Source organism: Electrophorus electricus, chromosome 4 (genome assembly GCF_041902795.1).
Source record: "Electrophorus electricus isolate QZ-2024a chromosome 4, ASM4190279v1, whole genome shotgun sequence".
Lineage (NCBI taxonomy): Eukaryota > Metazoa > Chordata > Actinopteri > Gymnotiformes > Gymnotidae > Electrophorus > Electrophorus electricus.
In genome coordinates this window covers 16,821,548-16,837,398 of record NC_137500.1, presented here as the reverse complement: position 1 = coordinate 16,837,398, position 15,851 = coordinate 16,821,548, and the positions used below count along the sequence as shown (strand labels likewise).

The 15,851-nt window shown below is 37.6% G+C and overlaps 1 protein-coding gene across 1 annotated transcript; it reads left to right on the top strand.

The window, feature by feature from the left end:
* The first annotated feature begins 4,222 nt into the window (after window positions 1–4,222).
* Window positions 4,223–8,899, top strand: LOC113575359 (uncharacterized). The gene is made up of 2 exons (XM_027006822.3): window positions 4,223–4,444; window positions 5,712–8,899. The coding sequence occupies exons 1-2, from the start codon at window positions 4,306–4,308 to the stop codon at window positions 6,791–6,793; spliced, it is 1,221 nt and encodes a 406-aa protein (XP_026862623.2). The 5' UTR covers window positions 4,223–4,305; the 3' UTR covers window positions 6,794–8,899.
* The last annotated feature ends 6,952 nt before the right edge of the window (window positions 8,900–15,851 follow it).

Sequence of the window (15,851 nt, the reverse complement as noted above, 5' to 3'; positions counted from 1 at the left end):
TTAGCAATGATAAAATGTGGTTTTACTGCTAATGAATGTTAGACTGTAGTTTTCATCTGCCAATTAATATAATATTAGAATGGTTTTCAACTGAAATCGAAACAGCAATTTAGCTAGCAACATACAATTCCGGCGATCACTCCCTTGTACATTTTTCATGCTCCCTGTCTAACCAAGGCAAAACGTATTCCAAATACAGCTATTTGAGTAAGATATTTCCACATGTTTGTTCTTGAATTCTGAATTGGAACTATGATGCTATCAATGAAACTACTAATCTGTGTGTAAACAGATACATCTCACTCGCCTCAGACTATAGACGTTTTATATATATATATATATATATATATATATATATATATATATATATATATATATATATATATATATACCCTACAATAAATATTAATTTAGTCTGTCAATATGGGAGCAGTGTTATATTATTAGAATTAATATTTATTGTAGGGTATTGTTTATGTTGCACTTATCATTGTTTAAGACAGACCTTATGTATTTTGTACTTCTAGGTATCAGCATTCATCCCTGTATTCTACAGTATTCTAGTTCATTGGTATGTTTGATTCTAACCTATTGTACTGTACTAGGATTCTATGAGTGAACGACAAAGCACTTTTATAAGTCGCTCTGGATAAGAGCATTCTCTTAAATGCTGTAAATGTAAATGTAATGTGCAAGGATGGCAGATCTAGCTATAACAGCACAGGTAAAATGATAGAGCCAAAAGCTAATACAGACATGAGGTCTCCTTAGAACATCAGCATTCTACTGCTCTCATCCAACAAACTTGAGTGACAAAAAAGAGGTGAAGTGATAGCATCATAACATCCCAGCATCCCAGTTTACCATAACTCTCAATGCCCATGCACCCCCAGATCTACACCTTTATCTAAAATGAGAGGTATTTAATATGCCTGACTGAACAAATTGTTTTTCAGCCTAGCCTTAAATATTGATAATGAGTCTGAGCCTCTAACATTTATCAGAGGGTTATTCTATAGATTGGAAACTTTATAGGAAAAGGCTCTGCGCCCTGTATAAGATTATCTGCATTCTAGGTACTAATAAAGAGCCTGTGCATTTTGATCCAATCAGATGTGGCAGATCCTAATGCACCAAGAGTTCCCTAAGGTACTGTGTGGCAAGACCATAAAGTGCTATGTAGATCAGGAGAAGTATTTTATAATCAATAACTAATTTTATTGGGAGCCAATCTAGTGTAGCTAAGATAGGAGTGAAAAGATCAGACTTTATAGTTCTAGTACAAACTCCCGCTGCTGCATTTTGAATTAACTGGAGCTTGTTTATATAGTTAGTGGTAGAACCCAATAATAAAACAGTACAGTAGTGCAATCTGGAAGTGATAAATGCATAGACTTTTCTGCATATGCCTTTTCTGCATCATGTAATGATAGTATATTTCTAATCTTTGCAATGTTCCTGGGGTGAAAAAAAGCTGTCCTAAAAATATTTATACAAGCTTCAAACAAGAGACTTGGATCTATAATTACACCAAGATCTTTGTCTGTTAAACATGATGTAACTGGGAAACCATCAAGGATTATTATATAATCAGAGCACTTATGTAATCTTAGGGGCAATCGAGGGACAGACACATAGCTGAGAGGAGCAAGATTTATTAAGGGCAAATCCATAATGCGTGTCATGTGAATGGACCAGGATCAAATAGCTAGGAGAGTCACACAAAGAAACAATCACAGTACATGGCTAACAGATTAAGAATTGGCAGACTAAACATAAAACAACAAAACCAAAACAGGAAAATTAAACACAGGGAAACCAGAAAATGAAATTAAACAGGCAAACAAGGTGGTACAAACACAGAAGTGCCACATTCTCAACATCCAGTGTATGATGTCCATTACACATTCTACAGTAACATTATAATATTTTTCCTTTGGTTTGGCCAAAACATACTGTAAAACTGAGTGTCAGCAGTGTAGCATTGGAAATTAACACAGTGTTCAAAAATAATTTCACTTAGAGGTAGCATGTATATAGAAAAATGCATATATAATAAACCTTAGCCTGTTTGAGCAGTAAACTGCCTTTCTATAAGAAGGCTCTCTTTTCATGCAAGCTGGAAAATGATAAGTTTAGTCTGGAACCAAGTGCATATGTCATCACTATAGCACTATTTTTTTTCTCTCAAATTTTTTATTCATTTTTATACAACATCATTATGTGTGCTGTGAAATGTTGAGTCTAAAGACATAAATAATTTGATCAGGGTATGTGTTTGAGGGTTTGGGTTTGAGATTCTGGGTTTGAGGGCATCCCCTTCAGAAATTATAAAGATGGGAGATTTGCAATATAGCTAGGTGCTGTAGCTGATGTGATTGTGCTTCTGTTGTTGGTACCATGCCCCGAGACCTAGGTGGGACCACACCGTGCTTACCATGCTCAAACCTCCCTGAATTGTACAGTGGCGAAATGCTAGAAAAGTTCCGTTAGTGGGGCTGCGTTTCCATGCCTTGTCACTGCTGCCTATGTCTACAGATGCCAGGACGAGCACGTTTTACATGGGTGCAAGAGGGTGTAAGAGGTCTCTGTGCCTCAACAACGCAAGATGGCTCTGTTGATGCAACATGGTGCCATCTCCATTCCCACTCGACACAAAGAGCCCCCATCAATGAAAGAGGACACGGTGTACATGTATAGTTGACAAAAGGGGGCACCATTGCCCTAGGTGGCATAGTGTTTACAATGCCCTGAGCCCTGGGTGGTGTGGTGTTTGCCATGCCCCAAGCCCTGGGTGGTGTGGTGTTTACTGTGCCCCAAGCCCTGGGTGTTGCAGTGTTTTCTGTGCCCTGGGTGGTGTGGTGCACACTGTATCCACCCACACCCCAACCCAGGATCACATGACTTTCGCACTACTAGAATAAGTGCAGTGTGGCTGCATTTCCATGCCTTGCCACCACTGCCTGTGTCTACAGACTCCAGGAGGCATGTGTTTGGTGGAGGATACTGTGACTGTGCCCTCCCTTCCCTAGCCAACAAATGTAAAATTGTAACAGTTCTACTGTTCATAAATATTGGATAAATTATAAGCAAAATTAGGGCATATTTAATTAAAATGTGTAAACCAATTCTGCATAAATATATTATTGAGTGAACTTTTAAAACAATACCTTGGTTGTTGACAATCTTAAAAATGAACTACACTTTTCTCAAGCTATCTATGACTTACTTATAGTTAATCTATATAAAATATTTATAGACATGGATTGCTGTACTCATTAAACCACTTTTTTTTGTGCTACAGATTTTTCTTTTTGCAATTTTTCTGTCCTCCTTAAGGGGAGGATGCAACTATCAGACTGCCATCAATGAAATCAAGCAATACATTTAGCTAACACAAAATAAAACCACTCTTTACCTTATGGACTCTTCACCCAAACAAAACAAAGAAATGCAGGAGAAGTCAAACTGCCATCCTAGCAGATTTAAAAACAAAGACACCACCACAAATTAGTCACCTGTAACTAATTACTGAGGATGCGCTACAGTTTACCAGAAGGACAGTCCTCCCTGATGTTTGTGTGCCATATGTAATGGATTTTTTACTTCTCCCTGCATTTCTCAGCTTTGATGCCTAGGAGAACAAACCACTGAATTTACTTCAGTGCCAGCTGCTGCACACTGAACTGATGTTAACCTAAAACCAGTTCCAAATTTAACCAAAGTCAGGTAGGGTAGAAGTAGGTCTAATTCTTTGCTCTTTTCCAGTTTTGCTGGACGCAGCATGATACTTGCTGTCTTTCTATGTTCAGAATTGGGATTATCTTGACACCCACATAGCTGCTCTGTGGGTATGATCAAATGATTTTTTCAGTGTTTTTTCTCTCTATGCTATTATGATCCATGTGGTATATCTGTGCCTGTGCAGTGGAAATGCTTACTTGCAAAAAATAACTAAATAATAAGAAATTATAAAAAAAAACGCACAAAGAAACTGGCGCTATGTGTTAAAAATGATGTGTTAAACTATATGCCTACAAACTAAAACTACAAAGATGCTGAGCGTGATATAACACTCTATCACATCAATGATGGGTAATGAATAATTCTAGAAGATCTTCCTATGAGATGCTTTATTGGTTGTGGATATTTCATACAGTAGGGGGCAGTGTACCCTCCTACTTGTACGTACTTTAGTGTCATTTTGCAGAAGAAGGTGGAAAGCAAAATAGCTATACCAAGCGTTAAAATGTTTTATAAGTGATAATCTTTTCATTGTACAGATCTCTGTCAATTTTTTCCACAATGTTTCAGCCCTCAGTGTTTTTTCCGGAAGTGGCCCCAATGCAATGTAGTATGAAAGAGGAGTATGAAGACGTTACTCTCACAGAGTGCGGAGTGAAAATAGAGGAGTACGAAACCAGCGTAGATATGAGAGTGGAAGGTGAGTTTTAAAGAGAACTGCAGTTTTGCTGATGTCGTGGTGTATTCACCTGCGTTAGAATCCACATTGCTAAAAGTACGGCTTGCTTCCAGCTAAGCAATAGCCCGTCCTTAATAACAGGGGCTCGCACCCATTGAATTCTGTCTTAGGCCCTCACTTCAGGTAATAAAGAATCTGCGTAAAATGCGTTGTATCTACAGGCTACTCTTTGCTCTAGTATCTACCGTACGGAAGGAATCACGTACCTTTAGGAATCCCAAGTGTTTTTATTTATCATTTATTTATATTTTGCTCATAACAGTTCATTTGATGGTAAAAAGCAGGTTATAATCTAGCATGTGTGTCTGTGGAAAGTCAAATCGTAGAATTAAACGATTATTCTTTTACATTAACGGTCAAGATCCATCAGTCAACTTATGGATTTCTTAATTGGTCGATTTGCAGTTTGTGTTGCATTTGTTTTGTCTTTGCATGACCAGTAGACATAAATTTCATAGTCAGAAAATGCCCAAAATCAGTGCTTTTTTATGTCAATGTTAAAATGTAATTTTGCTTATTTGTGTTGGATCCTATTTGTACATCTATATCAGAATTGAGAAAAATATTATAATTGACAGAATATATCTAATATCAGGACTGTAGGAGAAAGGGAAAAGACAAACAAGATAATGATTTACAGAAAGTGCAAATTCAAGCTTGACATGCGGTTTTGTATGGGCTGTTAAGAGTGTTGTCTACAGGTTGTTTTCTAAGTTTTAGAAATTGAGAGTCTCTGCTAAGTAATGTAATAAAAGGATTGGTCACAATTATAAGAAAGCTTAAAATGGGCCTGTGCAGTGAAAATCATGCGGCAGTTAAATTCCAAATGAAAAGCCACTACTACTAGTGGTAGAACAGTAGAATAGTAGTAACACACTCCTCATTACAGATCCTAATAAATCTAATTACAGATTAAATATTTTAAATAAAACCTTAAAACAAGGAGGTTCTTATTTGATTAACAAGTCATCATTTTGGAAAGCCTAGTACATAGAACTCTATTTTAAAGTCACTTTCTTTCTTTGTGCCATTTGTTTAATTGAAAAAAAAAGATTATACAGGAAAAGATCCATGAGTGAGACTAAAATATTTCTTTAGACTTCACACAGTAAGATTTTATCATTGAGTCTTTGTATCTAAAAGTTAAATTGTGTTTATGATGTGTTCCATAAAGAAATTCAAAGAATCAACTCTTTGTATCACCTTTTGATTGCCATTTTTGTTTTAGGTATTACAGTGCAACTGAAAGATGAAGTAGATGACCAGAGTATATCAGAGGAAACACGAAAAGATGCAGAGATCAATGAGGAAGCCATTAATCAAAACGTTCAGACAGTTATCTTTTCAGCCGAGGCAACAAATCAAGAGAGGAATACTAGAAAGATCTACTACTGCTCTCAATGTGACAAAACTTTTGCTAGGCTACAGTTTTTAAAAACTCACCTAAGAAGACATACTGGAGAGAAGCCTTACGTTTGCTCACAGTGTGGCAAGACTTTCTCTCATCAAGCTACATTAACAGGTCATCTGAGAACCCATACAGGAGAAAAGCCCTATCACTGCTCTCAGTGTGGGAAGAGTTTTGCCCTTTCAGGATCATTAAAGCTGCATGAAAGAATACACACTGGAGAGAAGCCTTTCAATTGCTTTCAGTGTGGAAAGAGTTTTTCTAGACATGAATTTTTAAAAAAACATCAAAGAATGCATTCAGGAGAGAAGCCTTTTTGTTGTTCTCAGTGTGGGAAAAGGTTTTCACATCCAAGCTCACTGAAAGATCATGAAGGAATGCACACTGGACTGAAGCCTTACAGCTGTTCTGAATGTGGGAGAAAGTTTTCTCACCCGAGTTCACTAAAGGTTCATGAAAGGATCCATACTGGTGAGAGGCCATACCACTGCTCTCAGTGTGGGAAAAGCTTTTCTCACCTTACATCACTGAAAATCCATGTGAGAATCCATACCGGAGAGAAACCCTATCATTGCTCTCAGTGTGGGAAGAGTTTTTCTCATGCAGGCCTTCTGAAAGGCCACCAGAGAGTGCATACTGGAGAAAAACCCTATCATTGCTCTCAGTGTGGGAAAAGTTTTTCTCAGTCAAGTGCTTTAAAAGTCCATCAGAGGAGCCATACTGGAGAGAAGCCTTACCAGTGCTCTCAGTGTGAGAAGAATTTTTCTCATCCGGGTTCCTTAAAAGTTCACCAGAGAAAACATACTGGAGAGAGGCCCTACCAATGTGATCAGTGTGGGAAGAGCTTTTTCAGATCAGGATACTTAAAAGTACATCAGAGAATACATAATGGAGATAAATGATTTCATACTGATGACTGACTAATTATTATATTAAATATAGATACTTTTATTTATGACTGCTTTTATTTTATTGACTGCTGTAAAAAATAATGGCAATAATTAAATTTGATTGGTCTTTTTTCAGTAGTTGATTTGGTAAGTTTTTTTTTTTTCTTTATCAGTATCACATAGAATCACTACCACAAAATTGAGTGCTGTAGGATATTTAGAATAAAAAATCACTACATTCTACCATTATTCATTATGAATGTTGTTATGAAAATATATGCATGATTTTACTTTTATTTAACAAACTCTTAGAGCTGTTAGCTGCAATGTTGTTACAGAAAAAATCACAGTATATTATACAATGAAGAAAAGGTTACTTCTCTGGTGGTTAAAAAAAAAATCAGGTATGAATTTCCCCCTCTAATACAGCATATTTGTGGTGCAATATCCAATTAATATCCAAGGAGCTATATTTGTTTTCATAAACAAATTAGTTAAAAGTGAAGCAAATATAATTTTACTTAAATCAACTTTTGTAAAGTTGGAATGCCCTAGCCAACAAATGCCATGTGCAAAACTGGAAATGAGAAACAGCAAGATGTAGCTATATGAATAAAAATATGTTAAGACTCATCATTCAATACAAAGTAATTTTAGTGTATTCACATAAAGTTTTATATACTAACAAATCCTCTTCCAGACATTAAGCATAAGATTGAAGAAATTTATGCCTTAAATTACCAGTGGTATTCCATTCCATTCCCGGTACATGTCAAAAGTATGCAGATTATAAAACAACAAAAAAGTAATCTGATTTTTAGTTAAAGCCTGTGTCTCCATACTTGGGATGCAACTTTCTTAATTTCTTAAGAGAACATGTAGAACTGCTTTTTGAATCGGGGGCCTTAGTCAGCATCTTTTGACTAGAGTATTGGCTCTATTCATATTCTACCACAATATAAATCTGTGCTCTGAGATGTTGGAGACCAGATCTCATTTTGATATTGAAGGAGACACCTGGAAAATGTTTGTACAGCAGAGAGAAAAGGACATTTGGTTTATGAGGCACTTAATCAAAAATCCAGTTGTTTTTTTTATATCTCCAACCTTATAGAAATGTTCCATTGATGTGATGCATTTCATAATAAGGGTGCATAGTGGTGTTGTGCAATGGGATTAAAGTGGGCCTGGGGTGGGTATTAGGTGCTAGGGGACATTCCTGAATGGTAATAATGGAAGTTGAACAACTAGAAATTAAAAAGCTAACATTTATTACAGGTTAATAAACTTGTTATATCAAGCTAAATGTTGAGAATATGAAAAAGCTTATTTGGTTCTGTATTAACTATGCACATCAACAATTAAATGAATGTATTAGTCATGGAATTATTAATAAAGCAAAGTTTTCTACATGACAGACATTTTTGCTCATTGTCAAGGGTGGCAATTTATGTTTAACCATTTCCTTTTATCAAAAGTTAGTTTCTGACTTATTGGATGTTGTCTTTTGTTGGATGGATATTTGTAGCATAAGGAACACTCAACTCACAATGGTGTGATTAACATTTTCTACTGTCTAAATTATGTATGGACCAACCAGTGATCAGAATGCAGTAGAGGCTGACAAACTGCATGGCATCATAGATGCGATAAACTATAATTGTACCCCTTTAACATGTACCTGTAAAGGTGGTGTGCTTGGTAAATTGCCAGTGAACTCAGGTACAAGTTAAGTGTTTCTAGCACAGAGGCCAGTGAGTGTACTCTACACAGTTGTACATTTAACAAGCTTTGTTTAATACTTGGTTTGTTGTATGTTTATAACTAAGCTTCATTTGGGTGCAGGCTTCATTTTGGTCTCTGTAGATTTGCAGATTCATGTTGAACACAGCAGTAAATGTGAGCTCTGGAATACCATTCTATCCCTTACAAATAATTTTATTTTTCTTTACCATTTGTTTAAACGTCATGACAAATAAAATGCCCTTCACACATTGTTTGTCTCTGGCTAAAAAAATGTGATATTTGGAATAGAACTACTTCACCCCTCTAAATTATGTTAATCCAAGCATTGTGGATTTGCTAAACAGATGGTGTTTGGCTGGGGAGGTGAGTAGCATGCTAGTGATTATTCTGTACCTTTTTTAAATTTACTTTTAACTAATCAGTGATTGACATTATCTATTTTCCAGAAATGCCAGACTCTGCCCTGGATATGATATGTGCAGAGATTTTTAGTGTAGAGATGTTAATGGTGAATAGCCTTTTAAATGTTTCAGCAAACAATCTATATACTAAGCATACAGAATGTTGTCAGCAAGTTAAGTCTACGTCTAATATTCATATATTTATCACATTAATAGAAATCTTAATTGTAAGATATTTGGTTGTTATGTTTAGCCAAATGTTCATGCAGCACCAGTATTCATTACATTTTATAAAGGCATAAATAGCAAGTAAAATTGTGCTTTTACTGGTTCGGAACTGAAAAGCAGTGCTTTGTTCAAGCTAGTTAAATAGTTGTTTTGTGAACTAGATTCTTGGTAAAGTGTGCAATAAGATATCAGTCATGAAGAAATTAACCTATAAGTTTAATGGAGGTTTGTCATTATTCTCCTGTTTTACATTTGCCATTGTTCCTGTTATTGCTGATGTGGGAGGGTGAAGGCTTGCCTGGAGAAAGCTTGCATATCGTGCCTTCTTTCATACCCCACAGGTGCACAATTAATAGTGCTCTCAGTAACACTTGGATAAATACTATTATCTTATATAAATTACGTTAAAGGGACATTCCAGGCTAATAGTAACCTAATCTCTGTCTAACAAACTAGAAAACTCTGTATTTTCTCAGTACACAGTCATACATTATTTATTTACATAAAGTTACAGTTAGCCTGGAATACCCCTTTAAATAAGATGTAGGTAGACATATGATAAACTAAACATGGTAGGCAAGCTGCTGTCTGTCACAAATGGCCACCTTCCTCACGTCCCTGATGTCACGGTTTTCCTGTCTTCCTGCACTCCCTGGTTCTATGCCTTAGTTTCGTTTTCTCTGCCCTCGTCTGTTGCTCGATTCCACTCCTTGTTTAAGTTTCTGCTGTTCCCATGTTCACCTGTATCTGTTTTAGTGTCTGATTGTCTTGCTTATTTAAGCCCTGTGGTTTTGTCTTCCGGTTGTTGGTTATTATGGTAAGTTATGTTTCTCTGTCAGGTTTGCCTTATGCCTGTGTTACTGTTGTCATTACTTTGGTTTACTCCTGTCGTGTGTGTGTGTGTTACACCTTTGCCTCTGTTTGTTTTACCATTCATGTTTCCTTCTTTAATAAACTGCCTCCTGCATTTGTGTTCTACCTCTGCCTATTCCTGGTGGGATCGTAACACTGTCCTGTTTTTTGCATCCTGCATTTTCCTTTAATTTAATTTATCCATGTGATTCCTGGAAAATTAAGATTATAATTTGCATATTAGTTGCAATTGTGATGTCTCTGATGTGGTAACATTAGAAAACAGTATAGAGTGTAGTGCTTAGGTTGAAGATTACAGAGCTTCTAAAGTCTATAGTAGCAGTATGTTCTCAAGCTCACACACAAAGAAGATCCCAGTGCTAAACTGCATACAGGGTAATTTAAGTCACACCCACAAACCAAAGTTCCACTGAATGTAAGTCTATACTTGGTTAAATGTGGAAGGACTAGTGTGCCAATTATTCATGTATAGTTGGAATAGCAATCATTAGGATGCAACTTTTTAGTGAAATGTTAACACAAATGCCACAGTGTTTCATCATCATTTCAGTGAATCATTAACACAAGGATCATCTTAACACTTGCAACACTATGCTAGGCATTATGACCTGCTGCCTTAAGTGATCTTAAGACAAACCTGTTTCAGAATGATGCTGCTAATTTCTACTTTACCCATGCCGTCATGTGCTTCTGCAGGATGGAGGTGGTTGAGACGCTCTATTTTAAGGTTTTTTTTTGTTTTTTGTTTTTTCTTGCCTGAGAACAGCTACTCTCAGTGCAAGCCCTCAACTGCATCTTCAGGTCGCTGGGATTTTTACACTTTACACAAAAAGAGGCCACATGGCCCTATAAACTTCTTTACATTCGTCACCTGCTAACAAAATCCTAAAATTTTATTACTGATGCTAAAGCACCAAAGAAATGTTATAAAGCAATATACACAGTCTAAAAGTGCACTTATGAAGAGCACAGTCCTTCTGGAATACTACTGATACAATGTTCAATCATATGTAAAAATCATATATATGTAAAAAAACAACAACATATATACACTGCCTGGCCAAAAAAAAGGTCACCACCTGGATTTAACTAAGCAAATAGGTAAGAGCCTCCCACTGAATACTTACTGCATGATTGATTATGTTTCAGCTGGCAACAAGTTATTTAACTCTAACTGATGCAGTGAGTAGCTTCTCATTTGTTAAACAACCATGTCAAAAGACACATCCTGTGGTCGTGGAAAAGATGTTAATCTATTTCAGAAGGGTCAAATTATTGGCATGTACCAAGCAGAGAAAACATCTAAGCAGATTGCTGAAACTACTAAAATCGGGTTAAGAACTGTCTAACGCATTATTAAAAAGTAGAAGGACAGTGGGGAAACATTATCTTCGAGGAAGGAATGTGGTCAGAAAAAAATCTTGAATGATCGTGATTGGCGATCACTTAAATTTGTGGTGATATCAAATTGTAGAAAAATAACAGTAGAACTCATAAGTTTAATAGTGAAAATAAGAGCATTTCCACATGCACAATGTAAAGGGAGCTCAAGGGATTGGGACTAAGCAGCTGTGGAGCCTTAGGAAAACCACTTGTCAGTGAGGCTAACTGTCAAAAATGGCTTCAATTTGCTAGGGAGGATAAAGATTGGACTCTGGAGCAATGGAAGAAGGTCATGTGGTCTGATGAGTCCAGATTTACCCTGTTCCAGAGTGATGGGCACATCAAGGTAAGAAGACCGGCGGCTGAAGTGATGCACCCATTATGCCTAGTGCCTACCGTACAAGCCTGTGGGGGCAGAGCTATGATCTGGGGTTGCTACGGTTGGTCAGGTCTAGGTTCAGCAATGTTATGTGGCCAAAGAATGAGGTCAGCTGACTACCTGAATATATTGATCAACCAGGTTATTCCATCAGTGGATTTTTTTCTTCCCTGATGGCATGGGCATATTACAAGATGACAATGCCAGGATTCATCGGGCTCAAATTGTGAAAGAGTGGTTCAGGGAGCATGAGACATCATTTTCACACATGGATTGGCCACCACAGAGTCCAGACCTGGACCCCATTGAGAATCTTTGGGATGTGCTGGAGAAGACTTTGCGCAGTGGTCCAAATCTCCCATCATCAAAAGCTTGTGGAAACAATGCCACAACAAATGCATGCCGTAATCAAAGCTAAAGGCGGTCCAACAAAATATTTTATATATACATATATATATTGCACTTCTTGATTGTATGTTTTTGCTGGTGTTAAAATTGTGACAGTGTCTGTCTCATTAATGCCTTTTTACATTACATGTCCTAAGAACCCCTAAACATGCACTTTTTACAATACATGATTTGTAATTTTCTACAAGTACATAACATTCTTCACTGATTTTCCACCACACTATTAAAGATCTGCACCCTTCAAAAACATTAGAACAACCATAAACTTGCACCAACATTAAAAATCATACAGAAATCCTTTAAGGTGAAAGAGATGCAGTGTAGCAGTTGCTGAATGAACTGAAACACTTTGCATTCCTAAAGTTTCAAGGCTTTTAAATTAGTTAAGTACTATTCCAGTGTAACTTCAGATTCAATGTATTTCCTATTTTTCATCACGAAACTAAATCAGGAAAAACCTTTGCCTCCAAGAAGTGCTCCCTTTGTCCTGAATACATCAGTAGGGACTTATCCAGTTCCATAAAAATGGTCACCCTCTCAATGCCTGTGTATGTGATCACCGCTTGTGTTATATGTGAGTGCCAGTGTCTTCAGTGTTCGTCAATAAACGTCTGTCTCTGTCGAGCGATTCTGTACGTCCTGCTCCTTGTCCTGTGTCACTCAGGCCGTTAAACAAAATGCATTTATGACCACAATTTTTGAAATTCTCTCCTTGTTGCCATTAAAACTGTGCATCTCAAAATTTCTTTTTTTTATGACACCGTTGTATTTCACTATTACAAAGGTATACCACTATATTTGTAATACACTATTTCTTCCTTATTTTTTCACCTTTAATCTCACCCTCTTATTTACAGCTCATTAGATCCAAGACCATCTGTGTCACCAAAGTCACAAATTCCTCCAGTTTCCCATAATCCATGATGTCTTTGTGCTAAGGTACATTGCACATGGCGGCAGATATGCCGCAACTGTGGGATGAGGAGGTGCAAATGGGATAGCAAGAAGAAAATATCCGCAAGAACAGAGACAGACTGCACACAACCTAAAAGATGCTGGTGCCCTTAAAGATTTATGAGACTCTGCCAGTAAAGCAAGAAAAGTTTATCCAAGCTCTGATCATGACCTACATGTGAATTTGCAAAACATCTTTTACATCAATTAACATATTTTTCCATTGTGCCACCTGCCATGCAGTAGACACCTGAATGACAAAAACCAAACTGCCATTATACAATGGAAATTCAGCAGTGACTGCTGAAAAACGCATGTTGTAGTTAAATAATCATTAATCCAGAAGTTAAAGGGATACCAGACAACTTTATAACAAATTGATTGTTATTGTATACTACATCCAATACATTCTCCTCAGAATGTCTTGTGCCAAAAAATGAAAGATGGCAACCCTGCTTTTGTTTTGCACATTACTCTCTTTTGTACACTTTATAAACTTTTTTATCTGTATATACAGTGTACAGTGTTGCTTCAATAATCTTGAATGTTTTACATGTATTATTCTAATGTACCCACTCAGAGATTATGAGCTGCTAGTAACATCTAAAACCCCAACAAAGAGCAGACGGAGACCTACATGGAGGAAGTATGGAAGGAGGGATAAAGCCACATCTAGATCTTGACAAGCCCAGTCAGCACAGCCACACCACTGCTCTGAGCCCTGTTAGACAGAATATGATCCTGATTCTGCCCCACAAAACAGTAGCCTCATGCCCCGCAGAACACCAGAAACACACATTCCATGCATTCATCTGTGGACCTTTTCCAGTTGTTTTTATCCAAAACAAGCATGCAACAAAAATGGGCAAGAAGTAAAAGTGGGCTGAGGTTGAAGTTGAGTAACTCTACAGATTCCTTGGTCTCCTCATATATAGCGCATTGGTGTTACTGCCAAATGTCCAAGACTACTGGAGACACAGCCACATCTTGACTGTCCTGTTTTCAGACACTATCATGACAAGACACAGAATCAGGGCATTACTATTGGGCATCCACCTCAATGATCCAGAAGATCCAGAAGAGGATGCAAAAAATGACAAGAAAAAGGGAACACCACAATTTGATAAGGTGTTCAGAGTCAAGCCTCTTCTTGATGACATTCACAATGCCTGCAAACCTCATTACCACCCAAGAAAGGAACTGGCACCCCGATGAGAGAATGGTGGCAACTAAGGCTAAAACCGGCATGACCTAATATTTGAAGGACAAAATGGTAAATCAAGCTTTTCGTCTTAGCTGAGTCAAGCAATGTCTACACCATCAATTTACATTTACATTTACAGCCTTTAGCAGATACTCTTATCCAGAGGGACTAATAAAAGTGCTTTGTCATTTACTCATAGAATATCCTAGTACAGTACAGTAGGTTAGAGTCCAACATACCAATGAACTAGAATACAATGAACTACAATGAACTAGAATTGTAGAATACAGGGATCAGTGCTGGTACCTAGAATACAAAATACATAAGGTCTATCTTAAACAATGATAAGTGCAATAAACAATAAGTGCTAGAGTTTGTTAAACATAATAAAAAATACCCTACGATAAGTACTAAATTAGTCATTCAATATGTGAGCAGTGTTGGTTCTCCTTTAAATATTCTACAAATAGATGGGTCTTCAGTCTGCGTTTGAAGACTGCAAGGGACTGCAAGTTGGAGTTCATTCCACCATCTTGGAGCCATTCGATTCTTGTTGTCCATGAGTCCTTGAAGCAAGGTATTTCAAGCCAAGCCGTACGGATCGGGCTTTGACCATTGACCTAATGAATGAAGGGGGTGGTCCATTTTTGGCTTTAAACTTGTATATTGGCATGGACTGTCATATGATGCTGTCATGGATCTCATTCGGCCATCATTTCTTGGGTCTGGATACTATATTTATATGGAAAGTTTCTACACAAGTCCCCCACTGTTCCTTGACTTGGCCAGCATGAAGTTTGGAGCCTGTGTTTCTTACAGGGTCAGTTGAATAGGATGTCCCACTGGGAGAGCAAATGCCCTCACCAGAAAAGCAAAAAGAGGCACAGTAAGTTGAATCAGTGAGGGTGCCCTGGACTTTGTGAAGTGAATGGACACATGAGAGGTGTTTGTGTGCTCCACAATTCATCCTGCAATTTCTGGTGAGGTAGTGAAGAGGAGCATGAAGGATGGAGATGGACACTCCCTGAAAGACATTCCCTGCCCAGTCATCGCCTACAATAAGAACATGGGTGTGGTTGACTTATCGGACCAGCTCCTCCAGTAATACTCTACCCACTGCAGAAGTGCTTGCTGGTATCATACAATGTTCCTACACTTTATGGACATTGCAACAACAAATGCCTACATCCTGCACTGTGAGATCAGCAAGACACAATGGGCCCAGTACATAACTCACAAGAACCTCCTGGTTGAAATGGTGTCCCAACTGTGTGGAGTGGACAAGATAGGGGTTCCCATCAACAGGAGCACTTGCCATGTTTCTGTTATCATTGCCAAGGTTACAGATACTAGTGAGAAGGCCGCCAGACCCGCCAATGCTGCCTCCAAGTGGACAAAAAAAGAAAGCTCATTCCTTGGAAGTGCAAATCCTGTGCAAGGTCTCTGCGTCACAGTTAACAGAAACTGCTTGGAGGAGTGGCACAGATTTGGAAA